Raw genomic sequence first — 26,095 nt, 5'->3', positions numbered from 1 at the left:
AGTCGTCGATATGCTAATGATACAGTGACATTGATGATATCGTGGATTTATAATTTCACTATATGATTGGTATAGGTATTAATATTTTGTTTATAAATACAATTAATTAAACTATAGAAGTACTAATGTCATCTAACTGCATCACATTCAAATATGAAAAAAAATATAAGAGCATCTTCAATCATGTTCTCCGTTTTATAGCAATATTTATTCTTTCTTATTTATTTTGGGAATTGTTACATTCTTATTCTTTAATTTGTTCCACAAGACCTCAGCAAATAAACAAAATTTGTTAATTTTATTAACTTAACCCAAAAAAAAAAAAACAAAAACAAAAACAAAATGTAGATCAAATTGACTCTAAATTTGCCAAATTCGGCAAAAAAAGAAGTAGAATACAAACTCAAGGCCCAAATTCCCTCTCCCTTTTTTTTTTTTTTTTTCCCTCAACGACGCTTGAAACATTTGACTATAAATTCAAAATTTAAGACCAAATTGAGCTAGAGAATTCATGTTAAAATTAGAGAGGTCCACCCTAATTTATCCTACTCTAGCATCCACTACATCATCTGCCGAAAATCATTCACGTTATGATGATGGATCAAGTACTCATCATGACCACCGTTGGATACACCAAAAATGGAACCTGGACTAAGAAATTGATGATGATGATGATGTGATCTCTGGACATCCTTCTGTCTTCGCAGCTCCAAAACCTTCCTGTGCGAATTGGAGTGCCTAGCCGACACGAAAGTGGGGCTCGCGGCGGGCCGGTACTCGGGAACAAGTCGACCCGACTTATACCGGACCCCGCAAGCGTTGCAAAGAGTTTTAGGGCCCATGGGCCCAGTCCGCCATTGCGGAGTCTTTTCTGCTGCACAATGGAGGCATTTGCGGCCTGAAGAGTCCGAACCTGAATTTGAATTGCCACCACCAATGGCTCCATCTCTCATCTTAGGTAATGTCGTTTTGGGAGGTTTGGTGTTGTTGTTGGGAGTAGTGAGGTGGAGGAGGCGCGTGGACCAGTCCCCGGGGGCGGCGCGTGAGCGCTTGCTTCGGGCCTTGCCCGGGAGAGGCGTTTCGGAGGGGAAAAGTGGTGCGTTTTGAGGCGTTTCGGAGGATGAACACGTTTCGGGGGTTTGAGGTTTGGTTGTGTTACTTACGGAGAGGAACTGGAGAGATTGTAAATCCTTGTCTGCTGAGAAGGAATCCTCCACAAAGTTCGACAGCCATTCCAGCTCCGCCAAGTCATCGTACTGCAATCAAATTTCCACAAATTAATGAAAATTGGACTTAATTTTGCAAATTAATTAAATTAGTTTTACGTATGCATATTACATGCAAAACATAAGAATTCATACTACGAAATACAATTACGTATGTATTTATTAAAATTTAGAATAATAATAATAATTTTGTTCTAAACTAAGAAATACAATTACCGAAATAAACTATTTTGTTGATGAAAAATAAACTTTTTTGTTAAATACTTAATTATAAAATTAACGTCAGGATCATGCAAATTACATGCAGAAGCCACAAATTAGTGAATATATTTGGAATTCTTGAATTAATGAGATTGGAGGTCTACCGGAACGCAGAGGTCGCCGGAGAACTGGGAGTCGTCGAAGCTCCGGTTGCCGGAGAAATGAGGCTCTCCGCCAGAAACAGAGGAATTACAGCTGTCAACGGCGGTGACCGCAGAGGAATCCGCGGCGGGGTCATGGAAGCCTCCGCCGTCAGCGGCGGTGGTGACGAAGGGGTCTTCATTAGAGAAGTCGAGTAGGTCTTCGACGGTGAAGTCGCCGCCGGTAGGCTTGTCTCCCGGCAATAACTTGGCGGCTCCGCCGTTGAAGTAGCCGCCGTGGTGGAACTCGGGTAGTTCCATTTGTGAAGGAATCGAGTGCGGAAACTTGCAGTCTAGAGAGAGCGAGAGAGAGAGAGAGTTTGCTTGGGTTGTGTGAGAGTGATGTGATGAGTGAGAGGGATAATGGAGGGGGGTGGTTTTGAGGAGCTCAGGGAGGGCAGGAGTGCAAATAATGGGAAATTGAGGCGTTATTTTGAATGGGGAGAGATTTGTATTAAATAATACGAAGGGGAGGGTGGTGCTGGGCTTTTTGAACCGAACCCCTTATGAAACTCCTCACATGATCGCTGACACCACCACCACCTTTGTCACGTGCTTTTTGGACCCACCTCCACACCTCACCTCTCTTAATAAAGCTTAACCAATACAAATTCAGAGAAATAGAAATTGAAAAAAAAGGAGGAATTTACTTTGGATTATGGGGAAATGAAGGTAAACAATTAATATGGTTGACAAATTTTGGAAGGGTAATAAATGTAGCCGCGAAGAAACGGACCTTATCCAATTTTTACCATGGTCAATGTGTCATGGGGATTAGCGTCGGATGACTCGGGCCCATCCGACTCGGTCTTGCAAAACCTTGTGTAGGAACTAGGAAATGTGTAGTGAAGTTCTGTTATTCTAAACGTTTAAACTTGCCGTAGTACTACGATTTAGTGATATTTTTTTTTAATTTATAAGTAAGAAGTCTTATGTTTGATTCTTATCAAATACTAATTTGAACAACATTATTGCTAGTTTAGGATAAGGATAAGTTCATCATCTCTCCTTAGTGTAGATAATATCGTTTGTTCAACAAAAGAAAAAAAAAAGCTAAACCCATGGTTCAAGAAAATTATGGCCTGATCTTAAACAGTAATTAGTTATTTATTTTTTATTGTTGTACTTTTTTCTTAATCGTTAAATTAAAATTAAACGGTAGGTAACAATAATTTTTTTTTTTTTGGTAATATGGAATCTTAAAGAACATGACTCATGTGTAGTGATAGACTTTTATAGTATATGGAAGATAATAAGATAACAAAGCTCATGGGCATCTGGGCATATTTGCTTAGAATTTGGTACAGTGAAGTTTTTCCCTAACATTTGAAACCTCAAATGTAGGAAGGTAGTGAGAGAATTTGGTAGTATTATTCTCGTTTCAACACATTAATCAATTCTCTACTACGTACGATAAATGACACTATTCATACTATACTAACACGCTTTTTACATGTAGAAATGGTATTGCACTCGTTTTCTATGAGCCTTCGTCGTGTTTTATGTCAAACGTTTTGCTTTTGATATTCATAGAGAAATTATAAACTCATTAGTTGGTCAAGTTTGAAATTTTTCATTTTTGTTGGTATATAAATTGATGGACATAATTTCATCTAAAATAATGTTGGTTTTCATCTTTTTTTGGTTGTGAAACATGAAATTTGTTGATCTGGAGGCTCATTTGACAAGTGCTTAAGCGTTTTTATATAAAATGTTTTTGAATTCCAAAAGCACCTGAAGTGTTTTTCAGTTATGTGCTTCTTAGTGGAAACACTTCAAGTACTTTTTTATAATTAACTTGCATTGTTATTAAGATTTAGTTCCAAAAGTATTAAAACAAACGTGTTTTCAATCGTTTAAAAGTTCTTTCCAAACGAGGCCTAATCAATGGAGTTTACCCATAAGTTAACAATAAGTCAACAGCATTAGGAGGGAAGAAGCAATTAGGATCAGAAAAGAGACCCTCATACTCCTATGGTGCAGCCTGCAGGTAAGATAAAATCATTAACAGTGAAAACCCTGCCCGCGTGATCAAGACCGTTATTTGATTAAGTTGAGCTGTAAGCATCGTGCTTAAACGTGGGTGGGGAATATAAACAATGGGTAATGATAGGGCAATTGGAGCAAATTGGAGTAGAAAGTACAGTTAATTGAGGTTAAAATATTGGAAAAAAATCAGAGGGAGAAAATTAAACTCTTAAATTAAAGTAAAAGCACAACTCCCAAGAGCAAAAAATTATTAGTAGCAGAGGAATCCGGCTGTAAACTTGGACACTCTTGGAATTGAGAGCCTTTGGAGGAATCACAGCGACAAAACCTGCAAAGAGATCGATTCTAAAGGGGTTGAAAATTGTATTTCAATTTGTTTAATTTTTGTTATTGTATGCTAATTACTTCATTATTTTTGCAATTAATTATGGCCAATAATATGGCATTAGTTACTATATGTTGTACTCGATTCAAAGTTGGAATGCTAGTTGTCACTCAGTACTACAGTCTGTTAGTATTTATCTTCACTTGTAAGTGAGAGGTTTTAGGTTCGAATCTCATGGATGACGAATTCGATACCAAATTAGGTTGCCCATTGTGTGACTTAGCCGAACTCCCCCTCCCCTTAGTGTTAAAATATATCGTTGTACTAAAAAAAAAGGTTGGAATGCTAGTTTTTTTTTTTTTTTTTCTTTCGTTAAACGATGAATTTTGTTAGATTAGATGTTAGATTAGCTACTGACGGAGTTCGAACCTACGACGTCATGTAAGAGCTCAACTCAATTCCAGCATTATGGTAAAGGGCTACTTGTAAAGTTGGAATGCTAGTCAGCTTCTACCTCCGACTTTGGATGGTTACCTTCTACCTTCTCTTATTATGTTTGTATCAAGCAACATTGTTTGTCTTCAAGACCCAACTTTATTGATCAATGATCATTTATGCAAATAATTAACATAAATAAAAAGTCATTTAGAGTTAAATGTTATCAGATAAATAGATGAACATAGTGTTTTAATTAAACACTATGTTATTACATTGTTAAACAAATGGTTTGATGTTCAATTTGTTGATTCTCGTGTATAATAAACAAGTCGATAATCATACAACGTCGTACAATGTGAAGAATAAGAGGAAAAAAAATGAAACGGGATACAAAGGGGAAAATAGAGATTATATTCCCTCTAATCAAAGAACTTATTCATGAAGCAAAGGAAAGCACAATCCAGCCAGAATTTGACACAATTTCCTTTTGTTTGTAAAACTTGTTTGTTTGATGACATTTTAATGTTACTTCATAAACTGCAGTTCCTAAATCAACACATATTTAGGAAAAGATACAATTCAACTCACAAAATAATTATCCATGAATTTCAGTCTTAGCGTACAAATCAAGTACATTGCCTTGGTGTTTGTGAGTCTACCTCTACCATACAAGAATGACTTGCATGGTACGAGTTCATCGTTATATGGCGTTTCGTGTCAATAATACACATAAAATACGTGTTAGCTATTTTCCACTTAGTTATATTTTTGACACTAGATGTCACCGTAGAGGTAAATTCGTATCATACAAGTTATTCTCCTATCTTCAACATGTAGTTTGGTTGATTTTATTAGAAATCAAGTAAAGAGGGTCAAGGCCATGTGGCAGGAATCTATTCATGATGAGGTCATTTTCCTAAGGTGCTTCCTCACACGTGCATTATGCTTAGCATGTCTAAACCCTAACATGGTAGCACGTGTGTGCACGTCACGTGCCCCCCTGTCCTTAATGCATGGCTTAAACTTGATTAAGGTTTGATAATACTAGAGACTAGAGTGTATTGAGGTTTACGTTGGTTTTTGATGGACAGCTTTATGTTGGTTGCTTCAAATTTAAAAACAAAGGGAACCCAAAAAAAGGGTGACTTGGGTTTTAAGCAAACATTTCGGGCTTTTACAAGAAGATAATCTAATTTGTCATATTATCTTATATGATATTGTTGTTTGTTGGGTTCAGTTCGCTTCACCTCTAAAATCGATCGAGTCGAATAGTATACCTGCTTTTTTTTTTTTTTTTTTTGTTAGATCTAGCTCCTCAGTGGGTTTTGCTCGGTTTGGAGAAGTGAGGGAGAGAAAGGTGAGAGAATAAAGAACAAATAGAAAAGGGGACATGCTTATTGTGGAGCAAAAAAAAATCGAGAAAACTATAGAAGCGACATGTGGATTCTTGGGTAAAAAAGATAAAATTACCCTTGAGACACACCGGAACTCATACGCGCAAGCAGCGGGCAATCACGACTCAATCAATGTCAAAAGTGGTCAAAATAGATATTTATTCAAAACCTATTTCATTCATCCTCATCAAATCCTCCCTACAAAGTAACCTTCAATTATTCATTCAAAATAGGAATAATTACCTAAATTAATTGATTAATTTCCTAATTAATTAATTAATTAATTTTCTGATTAATTTCCTAATTGATTGCAAGATATTATTTTGACATAATATCTTGCAATTACACCCAAAAACCACCATAAGTGGTTGGACCCCTTTTCTCCAAATAGGGGTGGACCACACCCCTATAAATAGCTCACATTTCTCTCAAAAGTCCAATTCCAACTCTCTTACAAAATTCTCCAAATTTCTCTAAATACTTTTCCCTCAAATTCTAACTTTGGTATCGGAGATTCTTCAACCAAAGCCACCCCCCACCCTCATTCATCGTGGGCTTGTGAAGCTCTTGGCCTTGACCTAAGGTGTTAATTATTTTGCAAGTGCATTTTCGTCCAAGAACAAGAAGGCAGAAATTTGCATCCACAAATTGGTGCTTTCATTGAGAATCTTGATCAAACGCTTGAAAAAAGACTCTCGCATTCAAGGTTTTTCGTTTTCTTGTTCATTTGTAGATTTTTCATACGTTCTTATTCTTGGAATTTTTATTTATAAAAATTCTTCGATAAAACGTAAAAGAAAAGTACAATGACTAGAAACTCGAAAACCACGACGAATAGAAATTCCAACGTTCAAGAATTTGGATCGCGGTAATCCATGAAGCTCAACATGAATACTAGTGGAGTGACACCACCCCCAAGGGACACCACCATGGTTATGCCTATGGCAACCACCGTGGCAACTCACGGTGAGAGAAGGACTCACAATGAAGGCCTCACCTTGCAACCACAAGCCCAGGCCTGTGCCACTTTGCAACAGCGAGCCCAAACCCGCGCCACAAGGGAGCCCAACTCGGCCTAGTGCAAAGGAGCTCAAGCTGCAGCCGTAGTTGCCAAAGCAACAAGCCAAGGCCCGCAGGCCCAAGGTGCTGCACAGGCCCAAGCCGTGCCAAGAGAGGCTCAGCACCCCGCGCCACTCCAAACCACGAAGGCCCAGGTCCATGGAAAGTTGGCCCGAGCTGTGCCAATCTAGCGCCCCGTGCCATTCCAAGCTCCGCAAGCCCAAGCCTAGCCGAGCCGAGCCAAAGCCTCACACTTACATGTGCCGCATGCAATCCAACCCACTCTTGTGGTGTCCCAAGCAGCCTAAACCGGTCCAAGAGCGGTTCAACCATCCCAACTTCAAATGTTTGGGCCGACAATTAAACCGAGGGTATTTTCACCACACTTCTCCGCATATTTGACATTTCCCAATTCAAAGCTCACGGCCTGAGTGTACTACACTTCCATCACTCAAGGAGACGCATTATTTCTAAGCTCTTCCAACCCAAATGGCGAACAACACTTGTCTCGACAAGTCATGGAGTTGACGAGCGCCCTTGCACAGCAGAAGACTTTGGTTAATCGGCTCTTGCAGCGCACTGAGATGCAACGTACCCCAGACGAGGTATCCCGAAGTAAGACGAGGGCAGACAAAGAACCTTTCTAGCAGCCCTCGGGATAACGTATACTCTCGTTTTAACACGTGGATGAGCATGCACTCTCGACTAGACCTACAGAGGAGCATACATTCATGTTTGGGGCCATACTCCGATAGTCAACATGAGCAACCTTCCAGGCAAAGTGTTCATTCGCGGCTAGGCCCACAAGGATCATCCTCCACCTTACATCGGAGTAGGCAGCACGAAAGACAGAGAGAAGCAGTCACTCAGTCTGCCTCAAGTTTAACGAGCAGTCTGCGAAGAATTCCCTCGCATGCTAGGAACAAACCACATACACTGCCGCCGTGACATAGACAAGTCGAGCACATAGAAGAGCAGCCTAGACCAATAGATCAAAACCGGGGGCAGCCGAGAGCTTCGCTACCCTAACAAAGGCAGATTCAAGAAGAGGTAGAGAGGCTTTTAAACGATCGATTGTGTGATTTCCAATGCAACGAAGTTGCTGACGAAGTGCTACGACAGGACATGACCAATATAAGCAAGTCACCCTTCACGAACGAGATCGAACAGGCGGAGCCTCCACATAAATCTAGCATGCCACATTTCACATCTTTCAAAGAAAATGAAGATCGGGAAAGGCACTTGAAGCACTACCAAAGCACCATGGTCTTTTATCGGAACAACGATGCTCTTATGTGCAAGATATTCGCCACCACTCTACAAGGCGAGGCATAAGATTAGTTCCACACCCTACCACCATGTCCATCTGGAGTTTTGATGATCTTTCCTTGGTTTTCACCAAAGAATACTCATCATACCGCTCGATCAAGAAAAAGTCCGACCACTTGTTCAACGTGAAAAAGAACCCAAAGGAGTCACTCCGCGAATACGTTAAAAGGTTCAAAGCAAAGAAGGCGAAGATAATTGGATGCAACAACTCAAAAGCAAGCACAACCTTCCAAAAATGACTCCCAGCAGACCACCCATTGTTTGGAGAATTGATCATGAAATAAGATCTAACCATGGCAGACTCGTTCGCTCTAGAAGAGAAGCACGTACTTGGGACGAGGCTCGACGAGCAGACAAGCGCCCGAGCAGCCTCGAAAAAACTCGGCAATGGCTCAAAATAAGGAGGACGGGAAGCAGTACAACAAAAACAGGCAAGATGCCAAGAGTAGGGACTAACCCATGACCAAAGAAGGCCTAACGACCATGACCTACTCTAAGTTCTCAATCTCAATCCACCAAATCCTTCACAACATCAAGAACTAGCCATAGTTGAAGTTGCCGAAATAATCAAAAGGAAATACTTCCAAGTTGGACCACACCAAGTACTACGCATTCCATCAAGGTCCTGGTTACACAACCGACAACTGCTACGCTTGGAAGATCTACCTAGAGGAGCTAGTGAAAAAATGTAAAGTCGGCAGATACTTGGACAAGCCAGCTGCGCAGCCTATAAGGAATACAAATGCCAACGAAGAACCGCCCAACAAGACGATTCTGATCAATGGCATCTTCGCCGAATCTTTGCATTTGAGGGCTACTAACAACGCCAAGAAAAGGAATATCCAACAGGCTCTACTAGTCTCACAGGTCGAGGCAGTCAACACCCAACCTGGACTCATCGTTTGCTTCACTGAGCAGGATGCAGAAGGCATTGACTTCCCACCCAACGACGTACTAGTGGTATATTTCCAACTAGCCCATGATATAGTCGACAAAATTATGGTTGACAACGAAAGTACAATCAACCTACTTTAGCTCTCAGTAATTTAGAAGATAGGCCTGGAAAACATAATCATACGTTAAGCGGAAGTACTCACCAGATTCAACGGGCACACCTCGACTGCCATCGACAACATTACACTTGATGTGAGAACATTGTCAGTTATCTCAAAGCAAACGTTCACGATCCTAAGCAACTCGCCCCCTACAATGGGATTCTTGGGAGACCTTGGCTGATCAAGTTGGACGTTGTAACCTCCGTTAAATATCAAAAAATCTGATTCTGTATCCCGTGAGGAGGAGTCGGAGAAATCAAGTCTGACCAAGCCACATCCCGACGATGCACTATGCAAGTATTGAAGAAATCAAGAAAGAAAACCTTTACCTCTGTAAAGGCTACCCAGGTCCAAATGGACGATAAAGCTACCAAATAACAATTACAACAGTCGGATCAAGAAGATGGTGTCCAAGTCAACACGCCAGCAGATGAGACGGGATGGAAACCCGAAAAGGACGCTGAGCATATAATTCTTGATCCTCAGTAGCCAGAGAAGATTGCTAGTATCGGCTCACGTCTAAGCCTAAAGGAAAATGAAGAACCAAGGCTTTCCTTATGGAAAATTGTGACATCTTCATATGGTCACCTTCCGACATGCCCAGCATCGACCCCAAGATAACTTGCCACAAGCTGCACGTCGACCCAGATGCCAAACTAGTGATCCAAAAAAGAAGGCATTTTGCACCCTAACGAGTGACGATCATCGAAGCGAATATTGACAAGCTACTAGAGGCCAGATTCATAGAAGAAGTAGCACACATAGCATGGCTTGCCAACATCGTATTGGTAAAAAAGTAAGAGAATGGCATATGGAGGGTTTGCATAGATTATACCAACCTCAACAATGCATGCCGAAATGATCATTATCCACTTCCCCGAATCGATCTATTAATAGATTCAACTTCTGGGAACGAGATGTTCGGTTTCTTGGACGCATACTTCGACTATAACCATAGCCATGTAAAAGCCTAATAAGGAGAAAATCACATTCGCGATCGAGCGAGGCACCTACTGCTACAAGGTTATACCTTTTAGCCTTAAGAACACAAAAGCTACCTACCAAAGGTTAGTAAACATGATGTTCAATAAGCAAATTGGAGTAACCATGGAGGTCTATGTCAACAACATCATAGTGAAGGGCAAGCAGCAATCAGACCACATCGGCAACTTGGCAAAAACTTTCAACATCCTTAGAAAGTATAAGATGAAGCTTAATTTCGCCAAATGCACATTTAGAGTATCTTCAGGAAGATTCTTAGGGTACCAAGTAACCCAACGAGGAATCGAAGCACATCCTAAGCAAATCTGAGCGATCCTAGAGATGAAATCTCCAACTACCTTGAAGAAGATCCAAAGCTTGACTGGACGAGCATTCGCCTTTAACTGTTTTCTCTCGCAATCCATGAATTTATGCAAGCCCCTTTTCAAGGCCATTAAGAGGGCACAACGTGATAAATGGGATGATGAATATGAAAGAGTTTTCCAAGACCTAAAGAAATATCTCACATCACCTCTCTTACTATCCAAGCCGGAAGCAGTGAATGACATATACATCTACTTGGCAGTCTCAGAAGTAGCATTGAGCTCTACCCTCATGCGAGAAAAGTCGGGGGCCCAACTGCCGGTATTCTAGACTTTTAAAGTTTTTTTCGATGTGGAAACTAGATATCCAAAGATCGAGAAATTAATTTTGGCACTAGTTGTTGCAGCTCGGAAGCTCAGACCATACTTTCAAGCTCATACAATCATCATTATGACTCAATATCCTCTGCAATCAATCATACATGGTCCAAATGCTTCTCAACGAGTGATGAAATGGGCGTTGGAACTTGGCCAATACAGTTTAGTTTTTCGACCCCACACGACGATAAAGGCCCAAGCTTTGGCAGACTTCATAGCAGAGTACACGCCTAGCTTAGGCGATGCAACAGAGCGGCCCAACGGCACCCCGGAGGCAGCCGAGCACACTTTACCTGTGCCTGCTCCACCCGATGGAAACTTTTGGCACTTGCATGTCAATGGTGCATCCAACTACAAAGGCTCTGGAACAGGTGTGGTCGTTGTCACCCTGGATAGTTCAATGCTCGAGCAAATGATCACTCTAGGCTTCAAAGCATCCAACAACGAAGCAGAGTATGAAGCACAACTGGAAGGCCTCCGAATGGCAAAAGACTTAGCCGTGAAAAAACTCGTAATTCATTTTGATTCCCAGTTAATCACCAGCCATACTACTAGGGAGTACATGGCAAAACATCCAAAGATGGCACAATACCTAGAGAAGGTACGCAAGCAACTTAAGGCATTTCAAACTTACAAGTTACACTCTTACTCAAGTTCTGCAGGCAGACAACGACCTAGGCTCCACCCTTGACCACTAACTTAAATGTTCTATCCCGGTGGGGTATCTAGATAGGCCAAGCATAGAAGCGGAGTCGGGAGTCAAAATGTCACAAGTTAGTACAATTCCCAATTGGTGGCAGGATAGGGGGTCCATAGGTTTGTGTGAAAGGGATGCTCTTGAAAAACAACCCCATCGGCCCGCTCCTTTTAATGGACATTTAGTCAATAGTACACTCCCCATGAAAAGATTGGAGTCTAGAAAACTCCAAATAAAGGCAACTCGTTACTACATGTGGAACGATATTCTCGTCTAAAGATCCTACACTGGACCACATCTCCGCTGCTTAGTGTCTCTTGACAACCTAAAGGTTCTAAGCTCAATCCACGAAGGTGTTTGTGGAAATCACTTTGGAGGCTGATCCTTAATGCAAAAGGATCTTAACGCATATTACTATTGGCCTACCATGCATCAAGATGCTAAAGAGTTAGAACAAAAGTGCAACCGCTGCCAATACTACAAGTCGGTACCAGCATTGCCTGCCAACGAGTTACACCCGCAGACAAGTCATTGGTCGTTCATGCAGTGGGCAATCGACTTGGTAGGGCCAATGTCGCCCGCTACTAAAAGCAGGGGCATGATGATAGTGGCAACCAATTACTTCACCAAATGGGTATAAGCAGAGCCTATGACTACCATGACTTAGGCGGACATAGAGCGCTTTATATGGAGGAACATCATTTTTCGATTTGGCATCCCACAATACATCGTCACCGACAACGGACGGCAATTCATGGGCAAAAATTTGGTGTAGTTCTTCCAAAAGTATGGCATCAAGCAGCACATGTCCACGCCAAGACATCCTCAAGGCAATGGACAAGCTGAAGCATCCAATGAGACGATTCTCAATTTCCTCAAGAAGTCCCTTTCCGACAAGAAAGGAAAATGGCCAGATGAACTCCCCAAATGTCTGTGGGCGTATCGCACCACCAAATGACGAGCCACCGGTGAAACTTTTTTCTTTTTGGCATTTGGTTCAGAATCAATCATTCATCCTAATGTCATCGTGCCAAGTATCAGCACTCTACTGCTAAGCATTGAGCAGAACAGTAATGAGATGACCACAAACTTAGATCTGTGAATCACAAGCAGACCGTCACTGGCATTCTATTTTCGCTTCTTTTGTTTATGCCCTAACCTTTAGACTTTATAGGCCAGTGGTAGGCGTGCTACTTTTGTATAAGCATATAGGCCTGCGTAGCCTATGCATCTATAGGTGTTGGCGTAGAACTTTGCAAAATGTTAGCGATAGGGTCAGTAGCCGGACGTCTTACTTATAGAAGTAAACTAGTCCTCGCGACCACTAGGCTGTTAACCTTGGCTTTATCCAATTCCATAGGTTGTGTAGCAAGTATCACAACATTTTAGGACTTGGTGTAGGTCGTTTCGCGCTTTGGTAGAAATGAAGCCCATCGACTACCTTTAGCATGTCGGCAGTGAATGATGCTTCGTATATGTGCACTAAATTGTTTAATCTCTCATGAAAATGTGCAATTGTATAAGTTTAGCATGACTTACTGCTTGAAGGGCAAGTCGTAGATAGTCTTCTGGAAATCGTAGGTTACCATAGTGCACTTGGTAGCAGCTTTGGGATTCCAGGGCAGCCGTCCATAGAGCGTACTGCGTAATGTGCCCCCTCCATCTTTAGGGCCCAGTTCCCCTCATATTAGGCCAAGAGACCCAAAATCCTTCAGTTAGCTAAGCCTTGAAAAAGACCATTGTGGCTACTTCTAGGAATCCCGACGTAAGCCATTAGGCATCTAGTTATACTAGGGCAGCCCGGCTCATCCACGTTTGGAGTTTACCCTCCTGATTGGGAGAGCAAACCCATGTGGGTGTCAGGGAATTGGTTTACCCTCTCGTATAGAGAGCATAGTTGGTCCATTGGGAGGGTGGGGGAGTGCAATTCCTGCGATGAGTCTTTAAGAAGGGCGTGGTTTTCTTCTGAAGTGCAGGAGTGATTAGTTGTTGTAGACATGTAGTCGAGCCAAGTTGTAAATTAATTCTCAATTCCTCATTGAAAAAACGAGTGAAACGAACAAAAACTTAGCTGTAAAGTAGAGATTGCATAACAACTGGATAATCCTCAGCTCGCGAGGTGGTGCCTATTGAGCTGCTTGAGTTATTTGGGCTTTGATGTAGTGGGAGGTCACACATGGTACTTCCTTAGATTGTAGGCGTTCCACTGCTTTTCGATCTCTTTGTCATTCATGGTGGCGATGGTGTAATTACCCTTGCCGCCTATAAACAAGTTTATTAAATTTTCTAGCAAAATTGATAAACAACTAGGAAGGTCGAATGAGTTCAAGCAAAGAAAAAAGCAACAAGGAAAGCAAAGGAAATCCTAAAGACTACTTAGAAGACTACTCTTTAGCAGTTTGGACATCCTATGACTACTTGATCACCACACCTTCAGCAGTTTTTGCATCCTTAGCAGTGGCACCATCCGACGCTTCACCCACGGCTGCTTTAGCCTGGGCATCAGCCTCTCCGACTACTTCACCAATGGAAGCCTCAAAAGTAAAGGCAAGAAAGTCTTCTGGAGAAATGGAGAATGTCTCAAAGTCTTTACCAACAAACTCAAAGTCAGATGACCTCCTAAAGAGATGGTCTACATAACCCAGCTTGTAGAAATCGGCTTGACTTTAAGTAAGCAAAGTATCGAACCTAGCCTTCTCACCCTTCAACTGCTAATTCTCCTCGAGCAGACCAGCACGGACCCGCTGAAGCTCCTCCACTTCCTTCTTCAAACTGTCGTTGATCTTCAAAGCACTTTTGAGTTCGAACACTTGAGGTTCAAGCCTGCCAACGACCTTCTGGAACTGGACCACTTGGTTGTAAGCAGGGATCAGTTCTTCGTCATTTGCATAAGTAGCAAAATGGAACTCAGAGATAGCACGATCAAGATCTTGAATCTGAGGTATGTAACACCCAATCTCTTTTTCTGCACTTTCATACTTTACTTGGATCGCATCAAGCCAAGTCTTCAAATCCACGATCTCTTAGCGAGCGGTCTCAAGCTGTAGAGAAGTGAGGGCATAGATATTAGACCCATTCAAAGCAACAAGTTCAGATTCCAACCTCTTAATTTTCTCGGCCGAAGAGTAAGTTTCGGCTGCCACAATTCTTGTTACCTCCTTGGCAGCCTTCGTATCCTCTTAATCAAGGAACATAGACTCGGCTACTAGAATCACTGTTTTCTGCATCATAGCCAGCAGAGCAGTTCTCCTATACTCAGTTGTATGTTTCGCAAAGGAACTTGGGCCAACGGCTTCTTTAACGCCATTAACAAACTTGGCGCACACATCCATGTCCTTGAGCAGATCTGGTCTCAAGAGCGCACAAATCTCAGCAGCTTCCCCAGGAACAAACTTGGTGGATTTCTCACAATTGCCCGCACAAGCAGTCTCTTTCTTCTCAGCAGGCGAATCAATCCCGACAGCAGAGGGAGAAGGTTTTGGCACCATTTTGGTAGCAAAATCCACCTTATCACTCTTCATGGTAACAAGTATTTCCGAAGATGAACCATACTTAGCCCTCAACGAACGTTTGTGCATAAATTTTAGCACTGAGGGCACGTCGAAACTTCTATGTTGAGTAATCCTGTTAGCAATCAAACTAGTCACCTTCGGAACGGCAGACATCACTGGCACAGATCTAGCAGCCTCATCTTTCTCGCCCTTGGAGGAAGTTAAGTCAATCACGAGCTTGGGGGCAGCCGACGAACCTTCACGAGTAGCGGAAGAAGTCATAGGCTTTTTCTCAACCAGCATCTCTTGAGCCTGTAGGGAATATCTCTTTTTCCCACCTTCATTTGCAGCAGGCTCCACAACGATGATTGGGTGAGCCAACGTTTCAACCTTGATTCTCCTTACCTCCTTTCTTGGGGGCAACCCACATTTCTCCTAACAAAGAGAACTAAGCAGTCAACGCTACTCCCGATACTCGGAGGGAATACCTAGTGCAATATACACCTTCTTCATGTCTGGAGAAGTTTTAGGAGTTGAGCCAAATTTCGAATCTATAAGAACAGAAGAAGACAATCAATAAATCAAAGTGCAACTTAGCAAAAGTACAAAGCAGCCGAGGGATTAAGCATTCTACTTATCGAAGATGAAAATCGTCAGAACATGAAGCTCGGGGGAAGAATCAGACTCCCATTCTCTAGTTATCTCCAAAGTTTCCTTGGCCCAGTCATGATCTCCCTTGCTCGAATTGTCAAAGAGCATATGACAGGATCGCAGCTGCCTAACTCCCTCGATGTGGCCTATGTTAAAGAATTACTAGAATTCGTTAACGGTTATGTCTAAGTTGAAAAATTGGCTTAGATTAAAGAACCCTACCATCACACAGACCACGTTCGGAGAACATTGAGCGGGGGCACACTTCATGAAACAGAGCATTTCTTGGAAGAAACGTGGCATTGGAAAAGTGAACCCCAACACAAAGTAGTAGGGGTGAAACTTGATGGCTCTCCAAGCCCCACTACAAGGCTCACGACTGCTACCATCCTTGACACATTTCTCATGCACTCCCGATGAAATAACGTGCCTATATGCCTCAAGGAAGTCTCTAAACAAGTCATCAGAGCTAATTTTGAAGTGAGCAGCCTTGAAGTAACCAACCTTGCTCAAATACCCGCCTTGACAATACAATGGCGGCACACCATCATCATTCTTGTGGCTAGAAGAAGACATGCTTGAACAAATTCTACAAAGACGCAAGGAAAATTCATTGCATAAAAAAAAAAAGAAAAAAAAAAAAAAAAAGGAAAAGACACGGCACAACAAGCCCCACGGCCCAACAAGGCTCTCGGCCTCTCTCTTTTTTCCTTTAAGCACGGGCCCGAGCCCAGCCTAAAAATAATAATAATGAAACTATCTTCGGTCTAATCAAGCGAGCCAAGAACAGCAGCCCACTACTCCCCATTTCTCTTCTCATGCACGGGCCCGAGCCCAGCATTCAAAAAAAAAAAAAAAAAAAAACCTACTCACAGCCTAAGCTGCAAAAGCCTAGCAACCATGTCAAGCCCCACGATCTAGCCAGATACTTCCTCAGCCCGCAGGCCTCACAGCCCAAATAGAAGGAAAATAAGCTAAAGCCCCGCTCTTCCACTCCTTCCAGCGGACCGAGGCCCATTCATCTAGCCCAGCTTCTTGGCTCGTGCCAGCCACGTCAACCCTCAGCCCAAACCGAGCCGAGCCGCCACCACTCCGCATCTTGCCACCCACGGCAACAATGCCGTGAACTTCTCCAAGCCCTTTTTCACACATCATCAACCTTCGTTAAGCCAAATTTCAAGCCCCGAGGCTCTCAAAATTTGAGAAGACAAGGAAAATTAATTTTTTTTCTTACCTTGAAGCTGCGTGAAGACGAAGAAAGCAACGAAACACGATCCTTTGCATGGGCAAGTGTAGAAGATTGCTAAGGGAATGGGAACAAATATACTTTAGCTTTCTCTCTCTTGTAGGGTAGAATAAATTGCTCTCCAAAGTTAATTTGATAATCTACTTAAGATCAACTTAAATAAACTTTGGTAGAAATTTATTTCCCCTTCCTTGAAGGATCTAATTTTCAATTAAAGAGGGAATCTACTTCAAAATAGGAAACAATCTTATGTTTCCCAAAATAAGAAGATCTATACACCTGCTGCCCATTCCTACAAGCAGCCCAACAGGTGTGGGGGCATTTGTGGAGCCAAAAATAATCAAGAAAAATATGGAGACGACACGTGGATTCTTGGGTAAAAAGACAAAATTACCCTCGAGACACACCTGAACTCCTATGCATAAGCAGCGAACAATCGCAACTCAATCAAGGTCAAAAGTGATCAAAATAGGTATTTATTCAAAACCTAGTTCATCTATCCTCATCAAATAACCTTCAATTATTCATTCAAAATAAGATTACTTACCCAAATTTATTGATTAATTTCCTACTAATTAATTAATTTCCTAATTGATTGCAATCTTCTCCAAGTAGTGGCCGACCACACTCCTATCCAACTCTCTTGCAAAGTTCTCCAAATTTCTCTAAACAATTTTCCCTCAAATTCTAACTTTGGCATGGAGGTTCTTCGGCCAAAGCTCCCCCACCCCCCCCCCCCCAAAAAATTCATCGTGGGCGCGTGAGGTTGTTGGCATTGATCTAAGGTGTTAATTGTTTTGCAAGTACATTTTTGTCCAAAAAGAAGAAGGCAAAATTTTGCATCCACACTTATGTGTAACTAAACTAGTTTCTTCTATTTGTGTAGGATTTCAAAAAGAAAGAGAATATGTAGAATAAAAATTAATATTACGTAAGCAGTTTGAGGTTTAGTTTGTAAGTGGCAAAACTCAAGAGACAAACCGGTCTAGGCCAAAATTGATTATTTCGAATCGATTTGCCTGAAACCAAGCATAAACAAATAGAATATTTCAACATTGAGAAGAGAGCACATCATTCACCAAAATAAAATAAAATAAACACACATAATTAATGAGTTTTTTTTTTTCTTTCTTATTTTCAATATTTATGGCAAAGAACGATAGATTTGAACAAGATAAATGCTAAAGGGACTCACTAACCAATAGAATTATCCATAGACTATCTGTCACTTCACGTAAAATCTCACTTTTGTGAGAGTCTCCTTATCATTTCTCTTTGAACTAAAACACACAATGAGTATCAAATTATTTGACATCTCTAAAAATATTGTATCAGACTATTTGAGAAGAGAGCACATCATTCACAAAACAAAAACACAAAATTAATGAGTTTTTTTCTTCTTATTTTCAATATTTACGGCAAGAACTATAGATTTGAACTAGATAAATGCTTAGGGGACTCTCTAAACAATGGAACTATCCATGGACTCTCCACCACTTCATGGACTCTCCACCACTTCACGTAAAGTCCCATTTTTTAGAGAGTCTCCTTATCATTTACCTTTGAACTAAAACACACGATGAGTATCAGACTATTTGACGTCTCCAAAAATACTGTATCAAACTATTTGAGAAGAGAACACATCATTCACACACACAAATAAAAAACACGGAATTAATGAGTTTTTGTTTTTCTTATTTTCAATATTTACGGCAAAGAACGATAGATTTGAACTAAATAAATGCTTAGGGGACTCTCTAAACAGTGGAACTATCTATGAACTTTCCGCCACTTCACGTAAAGTCCCCCTTTTGAGAGAATCTCTTTATCATTTTTCTTGAAACTAAAACACACAATAAGCCAGATAAAATGGATGAAAGTAGCATATGAGAATAAACTGCCCCATGGGTTTCGTCACAGGCAATCATTGTGCAAGAAATTGGCGAGTTAGAGACAAAATTTTACAGATTTATGAATCTAGCTAGGCCTGCATAAACCAGACCCATTGAGATCATTACAATTCCATCCTCCATCACAAGTATTCCATGCGTTGGGGCATGTACGGCCCAAACCATGAACATTCGGAAAGAAAATTCCCACCATCTATATTAGATAGATAGTTTGAATCGTTAAAATACATTACGTAGTATGTGTCATAAAAAAAATGTCAAAAGTTGTCTAAAAAAGTAGTATCACGAATCCATTCTCTCCTCAAGAAAAATTGTTCTGAAATAAATTGCAAATTCGTTACCGATACATACCCTCCTCAAACCCATCCTCCCGACAACACAAAATGATCAATGACCATGGTATCCCATTGTTTTTTTTTTTTTTTTTTTTTTGTGGGTTACGAAGGCAAAGTTCATTGCCAACAGAAACAAAATTTACATAGCAGATGCCCCAAACAAATATACAAAGAAAACGTGGACCTGCAAAACAAAACACCAAGAACCCAACCAAAGATTAGGCTCATAAACAAAAACAAACCAAAAGAAGAAGAAAACCATAGCCTTTTGCAACAACTGCCGCAGCACCTTCCGATCAATACAAGCCATTGACCCCAACGACCACCATAAATCTGGCTAAACAACGTCTCAAAGATGGAAGGAAGGAAGACTCCATCATCCAGCAAAGAAACCCTCTCCGATTGCAACCACCAAGTTGAAAAAATCAAAGAAGTCAATGGGAAACCCACTTGCGACACTGCCAACGAAGGCAGATCAAGAGAAGGAGGTGGTGCGAGCACCCGAGCCGGTGTGAACACCGGAACTCTACACACCTCGATGTTCCGCAACATGTCGCGGTTAAAAGTGATTGCAAACCGGATTGGGTATAATATAGATGGAGGATGGAGCCAAATCATAAAAGATGGAGAAAGATGGAGAAGGGCCTTGAAGATGGAGTGATAGCAGGGATTAAAGAAAAGATAGGATTGGTTCTAAGGTCATAGGTGAGCAGGACCAATGGCATGTCGGGTGGACAGAACACACTGGTGGGAAAGGATAGCAGTAGCAGAAGAAAAGGAAGAGAACAACAGAAAGCAGAAATAAAGGACTAAACCGACCTTAAGCATAGCTAAGGCCCGCGGGCTGAACAAACCAACCTGAACTGGAGACCCCCACACAAGTGGTGAGAAAAAACTCTCAGGGAGAGAGAGCAAAGAGAGAGAAATGCGAAACGTAAATACAGACGATGCTTTTCCCGTCGCAAATTTTGGACTCGAAGAATTCACTAGTTACTTTATGCAACCAATTTGCAAAAACACACACAAACAAATGTAATTCAATAAGTAAACCAATTCTACAATTCGCATGTCAATATGAACAACAAACTCCCAAGACCTTCGTATGAATAGAAACTAAAACATAGAAGAAATGAAGTTGTGAACTTGGCTCCTCGTTTAATTTTACAAATGCAGCATACAAACAAGCATGTAACTTACATCAACTTCTGTAGTTTAAGTAAATAGAGTAACTTGCAAGATATTATGGCAATGTGTATTGCGCGGCTGCAAAATATTTTATAAATATCGAAAGAAAATAAGGTCAACCATGTCCAAATGTCAATAGAACCAAAACAGTCAAACTGATTGTAGTGCATATCACTCGTACAGACGTATCAACAGTAACACAGTATGAAACTTTTAGGGTTCATCAACGTCAATCAAAACTGATCATTTTTATGATATTTAATGAAATGAGCTTCATTGATAAAGAGGTTCATATATAATCTGCTGTAACAGAAGAAAAGTTCCAAAACAAGTTTCTATGGGTCAACTGTTGTCACCTGTTGCCATTCCCCATCTACTGCTTCCTTCCATAATGTCACACTGTTGTTCCCATCAGCCACAGCCAATATGTTTCCAGTCAGCGACCATGAGACCCTCCAAACAGGTGCATTGAAATCATGCAGCACCTTGCCTTCCCATTGATCCCCATCCTTGCCCACAGTCCATATAATCACTTTACCATCCTGTGAGGCACTGGCAATGGTTGATTTTGGTAGTCCCAAGTTGGGCGCCCAAGCAACATCCCTGACCCAATCAACATGCATATGAAGAGCCGGAAAGCAGTCCAGCTTCCAAATGCCATTACCAAGCTTCCACACTTTTACAGTATTATCACAACCACCAGAACACAGCTTCTGGACAGGGTCAAGCAGACCAGAACCAACAAGAGCACCGGGGGCTGTTGAGGGAGCCCAAGAAACAGAGGTGACACCAATTGGGTGAGCTTGATCGATCCTCGAGGTATCCCAGCCACCATCAGACCTTGCAGTGAAGACTGAGATGTTCCCATCAGAAGAACCACACGCCAAACAAAGACCGAGTTCATGAGGAGCCCAAGCAATTGAGTTCACAGAGGATTTGTGGTCATCAAAAACATGAGCTTGGGTCCACTCATTCTGATTACCTTCCTTCCACAGTATGACACGCCCATCATAAGAACAGGAAGCAAGTAAAGACCCAAATTTTGGATGAGCCCAAGCAACCTGCCAAACTGGTCCCTGGTGACCAGTCAGGGTTGCTAGATGCTGAGAGGATGAATTGCTCACCCCAATTATCTTAATTATGTTGTCGGATGAAGCTGTGGCGACGCGCTTACCATAGTAATCCATGACCACATCATGGACTGTGTCCTGGTGGCCAGTCTCAACCTTTTGTGCAGGCATTTCTCTACTCCTATGTTAATGTTTCAACAATTTGATATCAATAAGGTCGCCGAAAATTCAATCAAAACTAATTCTAATTTTATAAATTCCAATGGGTCCCTCCAGAAAATCCCAAATCCTCCAATTATCTTTTTCTCATAAACCCATCTGTTTGGTTGCTGAGAAAATTCAATAAAATATATACATCACAATGTAGAAAGAAGCAATGATGTTTTCGTATTTCAAACATTAACATTAACGATATCAGAGCAAAAGCAACCAAACAGAAAAATTAACCAATTATGTACTCAATATAATCAGCAAATTTCAATGAGATCTCCTAAAAGGAATATCACACTTCTGCTAAAATACTATGAAACGGATTGCGAATTTGGGACTAAAAAAATTTACAAACCCTAATCGATTTGAGCTAATATCAAACGCAGAAATTGATCAAAATTCAATATGTTACGGATTTAATACAACGATCTTGCAACAAAAACAAAACACCCAATCCAAAATTCTACAAGAAATGCAGTAACAGTGAAGAAAAAAAGGGATCTAACCTGGGAAGCAAAGATTGGGATCGAAACGACGTAGTTTCAGGACGAAGTGGATCGCGAATTGCTCTGCTGCCGTGAAACCAAGAAACTCGCACAGGAGCAAGACTTCCCTCAGATTTCAGTTTCTATACGTTCAACGCTTTTGCGCATGAACAAGTGGGCCTTGATCTTCGGCCCATTATTCCCGATAAGCCCACTCTGTGGAGAAGAGCAGCCCATTGGGCTTGAGAGACAGACTTCAAAAACACGCAAGGTGACATGCGTGCGCAGGTGTGCCACGACATGACCGGGGAGGCCGACGAGAAATTCGCCGCACCCTTTGTGGGCCCCACCCTTTCCTTGTCAGGTCATGCGTTGTCCCCTCTCGCTCCCTCTGGGCCCACGTCCAGCCCATCAAATTCATAAAGCCCCTTCTGGAGTTCCTGCTCTTCCCACAAAACACTTTAAAAATCAAATATAAAAATAAATTAAGAAAATGTAAAATATTACTATTTGGTAATTGCCTTCACGTGCTCGTTAGAGCAGCCCCTGCGGGAGCTTTTGCTAGGGGGACAATGGAGTGAACAAAGCCAGAAAGCCGGACTGATTTGGTCCAGCATGTGGCAGCCCGAGGGACAGGTCCGGTCCAAAGGAAACGCTTGACACGAGTTGCTAGCCTGAGAGCCCGGAGTGGGTGTGACATCAAGGCGACGTTAGCCGTTTTTTTTATTTTTCTTTCTGTCAGGCACGTGGCCTTCAAGTGCACGTGGGCGGGCATTAGGAGACATAAATTCAAAAATGGGGCCCGTAGCCCACTCAGATTTCTTACCGTTGGGGAGATCACAGGGCTTCCCTGTGTCCGTTGGATTTCAACGGCTATATTTTATGGACCGTTAGATTTTCAAAGTAAAAAATTAAAAATTAAAAAATTAAAAACCTCATTTAATTTCAGCCGTTGGATCTAAGATCAACGGTCCACGTTATTAGGCTATGTAAATTTTAAAAAAAAAACAATTTAAAATTCTGAAATGTTAGCATTGTGCCACGTGGCACAATCTAGAGTGTTGGAAATTCAAATTTTTTTTAATCCAATACCAGAGATTAATTAGGTGAATAATTTTTTTTTAAATGTAAAAAATTATTAAAAATCTGAAGAAAAAAAAATTAAAAAATTAAAAAAAAATTTGATTTTACTTTTCTATAAATACCTTCTCATTATCTTCTACCTTACACCACAATTTCATATTTTCTCATTTTCTTTCAACCACATTCCTATCTTTCTCTCAATGTTTCAATCCAATTTTTTTTTTCCATCACCAATAATTGTATTTTCGGATAATAACACATGGCGCAACGAGTACGATTAAAAATCTTATCGGAAATTCATCACCAATAATTATCTTTTCGGATTTTATGACAAGTGGCACAATGAGAACGATTAAAAATCTTATCCGAAATTACAAATAAAATTATTTTGTATTATTTTATAAATAAATAAAATATTAATATTTTATTGCCTATTGCCAAGGCTATTGAAGTGCAACGGTGGAGATGCAAAATGCGATTACTATTCATTAAGGGCAGTTACTGTTCACTGGGTGGATAGCATAGTGTATTGCCTGGGGGGAGGGTTCCCACGCTGGAACTGCTCTTATGTAAATATATATACCGATTTTGTAGGTTATGGCGTAGTAGTTGACGATTCAATTTTATATTTAAATTAATAAAAAATTATTTAAACAATTACCTAACTCGCTATATGATTTACAAAATATAATATGGAAACATGATTTTTATAACATTTTCCTAATGGAAACTAGCGGATGCGCACAATGTGACATCCCACATCGCCCAGGGGAGTGATCCTTAAATGTATATTCTCATCCTTACCTAGCACGAGGCCTTTTAGGAGCTCACTGGCTTCGGGTTCCATGGGAACTCCGAAGTTAAGCGAGTAGTGCGCGAGAGCATTCCCAGGATGGGTGACCCATTGGGAAGTTCTCGTGTGAGTTCCCAAAAACAAAATCGTGAGGGCGTGGTTGGGGCCCAAAGTGGACAATATCGTGCTACGGTGGTGGAGGGGGCCCGGGAAGTGGTCCCCCCCGGGCCGGGATGTGACAAATTGGTATCAGAGCCTAACCCTGGTCGTGGTGTGCCGACGAGGACGTCGGGCCCCTAAGGGGGGTGGATTGTGACATCCCACATCGCCCAGGGGAGTGATCCTTAAATGTATATTCTCATCCTTACCTAGCACAAGGCCTTTTGGGAGCTCACTGGCTTCGGGTTCCATGGGAACTCCGAAGTTAAGCGAGTAGTGCGCGAGAGCATTCCCAGGATGGGTGACCCATTGGGAAGTTCTCGTGTGAGTTCCCAAAAACAAAACCGTGAGGGCGTGGTCGGGGCCTAAAGCGGACAATATCGTGCTACGGTGGTGGAGCGGGCCCGGGAAGTGGTCCCCCCCGAGCCGGGATGTGACACAGAAACTGTGTGTGAACAATTTCATTTCATTTTGTTTTTTTATTATGAAGTGAAATTAATTTTTAATTTTTTTTTAAATAAATCTGTTAATGAAAACTGGGATAATCGTGAGTGGTTTCTTCCAATGTGGGAATACTTTTTATTTTATTTTATTTTTATTTTAAAATAGGGCATGTTATACTAACTTGGTTGTGTGGTTACTGTAAAAAATAGCAAAATTTATGTTCATATAATTACTAAATTGCTCATATTTTTTGCTTGAATTCAACTTTGGTGAGGGGTTAAAATGAAAATTTTCTAAAATTTTGGTTGATAACTAGAATTTTATTAATGGGTAGTGTAGATATGTATATTGTGACGTCCCACATCGCTCAGGGGAGTGATCCTTATATGTATATTCTCATCTCTACCTAGCACGAGGCCTTTTGGGAGCTTACTGGCTTCGGGTTCCATGGGAACTCCGAAGTTAAGCAAGTAGCGCACGAGAGCACTCCCAGGATGGGTGATCCATTGGGAAGTTCTCGTGTGAGTTCCCAGAAACAAAACCGTGAGGGCATGGTCGGGGCCCAAAGCGGACAATATCGTGCTAAGATGGTGGAGCGGGCCCGGGAAGTGGTCCCCCCAGGTCGGGATGTGACATATAAACATCCGGAAAAAAAAAAAAAATTAACAATGAACGGAATACAATATTTTACCGGCAAGTAGATTTGTAGTTTTGTCCAATAATGAAATGGTAACCCAATTAGTTAATTTTAATCTAATACTAGAACTCTTCATTTACTTATCATTGTCCATATTTACTAAAATTAAATTTTTGTTGTAGACATAATTTACTAAACGATTATGGAGGCCACAGAGAGAGAAGGTGTGCAATAGTAGAGAGAAGAGAGAGATGTGTAATTGTGAGGTGTGTTCTATTCCACCCCATTGTGCCTTTATCTATAGTAGTAGGATAGGTAAAAAACCTTTCCCTTTAGGATTACAACATTCAATAGGTAATCTACTTCTAATAGGAATATGAGAGATATTCCAAGATATACTAGGATTTACACAATCACATTCCTAATCTAATAGGACTGCAACACTCCCCCTTGAGTGTGTAAATACTCAAGTAAATGATGCATTAGGTCTTTAGTGATGAAATAAGTACAGTTGATGAAGTTGTTGGCACAATGAGCGAATGCGAGTCTCAGATCAATGAAAGAATGCATAAAAAGTAAAACTCACAAAACCTCGCTATGGTAAAACCCAAGGTGGGAGAAAAACACATAGACTAAGGAGAAAAGTGAGAAGTTGCATTAAGTCAAAACTATGTCTTTTGGACGCAAGTAAAAGAGCTCACAAAGGTATGATCAGCCCAGGATGAGTGCCTCGTTAAAACCTCGTTAGGTAGCAAAAACCTAATGGGAAAAATGCTCCTAATCATAAGGAAAAAGAGTACA

General features: G+C 41.2%; 3 protein-coding genes across 4 annotated transcripts; 1 reads left to right on the top strand and 2 right to left on the bottom strand.

Annotated features, from left to right (window-relative positions):
• Positions 1 to 345: 345 nt before the first annotated feature.
• On the bottom strand, positions 346 to 1,989 carry LOC137738713 (GATA transcription factor 12-like). Its single transcript, XM_068478186.2, has 2 exons — positions 1,592 to 1,989; positions 346 to 1,256 (listed from the first exon to the last, which is right to left on the bottom strand). The coding sequence occupies exons 1-2, from the start codon at positions 1,886 to 1,888 to the stop codon at positions 561 to 563; spliced, it is 993 nt and encodes a 330-aa protein (XP_068334287.2). The 5' UTR covers positions 1,889 to 1,989; the 3' UTR covers positions 346 to 560.
• An 8,334-nt stretch (positions 1,990 to 10,323) lies between these two features.
• Positions 10,324 to 11,589, top strand: LOC148694302 (uncharacterized). Its single transcript, XM_088700673.1, has 2 exons — positions 10,324 to 10,415; positions 10,884 to 11,589. Exons 1-2 carry the CDS (start codon positions 10,324 to 10,326, stop codon positions 11,587 to 11,589), a joined length of 798 nt encoding a protein of 265 aa, XP_088556799.1.
• An 8,894-nt stretch (positions 11,590 to 20,483) lies between these two features.
• On the bottom strand, positions 20,484 to 22,334 carry LOC137740003 (protein transport protein SEC13 homolog B). Of its 2 annotated transcripts, none has more exons than XM_068479785.2 (2): positions 22,200 to 22,334; positions 20,484 to 21,664 (listed from the first exon to the last, which is right to left on the bottom strand). In XM_068479785.2, exon 2 carries the CDS (start codon positions 21,652 to 21,654, stop codon positions 20,749 to 20,751), a length of 906 nt encoding a protein of 301 aa, XP_068335886.2. In that variant the 5' UTR covers positions 21,655 to 21,664; positions 22,200 to 22,334; the 3' UTR covers positions 20,484 to 20,748. The 2 variants fall into 2 exon arrangements, with proteins under 2 accessions (XP_068335886.2, XP_088556735.1); XM_088700609.1 differs by having other exon boundaries at positions 20,484 to 21,812; positions 22,200 to 22,318.
• Positions 22,335 to 26,095: the final 3,761 nt, after the last annotated feature.

The sequence above is a fragment of the Pyrus communis genome, chromosome 9, assembly GCF_041283825.1.
Source record: "Pyrus communis isolate YQ-2024b chromosome 9, ASM4128382v1, whole genome shotgun sequence".
Classification (NCBI taxonomy): Eukaryota; Viridiplantae; Streptophyta; class Magnoliopsida; order Rosales; family Rosaceae; genus Pyrus; species Pyrus communis.
Note: the sequence above shows the minus strand (reverse complement) of the source record. Positions and strands in the feature narration are given on the sequence as shown.

What these genes read in the sequence shown, in the direction of transcription:
- LOC137740003 (XM_068479785.2), bottom strand. Translation starts at nt 21,654, where the DNA reads ATGCCTGCACAAAAGGTTGAGACTGGCCACCAGGACACAGTCCATGAT.
- LOC148694302 (XM_088700673.1), top strand. Translation starts at nt 10,324, where the DNA reads ATGGAGGTCTATGTCAACAACATCATAGTGAAGGGCAAGCAGCAATCA. An exon ending in ACTTTCAACATCCTTAGAAA is followed by an intron (nt 10,416 to 10,883) that starts GTATAAGATGAA and finishes TGTGGAAACTAG; the next exon opens with ATATCCAAAGATCGAGAAAT.
- LOC137738713 (XM_068478186.2), bottom strand. Translation starts at nt 1,888, where the DNA reads ATGGAACTACCCGAGTTCCACCACGGCGGCTACTTCAACGGCGGAGCC. An exon ending in CCGGCGACCTCTGCGTTCCG is followed by an intron (nt 1,257 to 1,591) that starts GTAGACCTCCAA and finishes ATTTGATTGCAG; the next exon opens with TACGATGACTTGGCGGAGCT.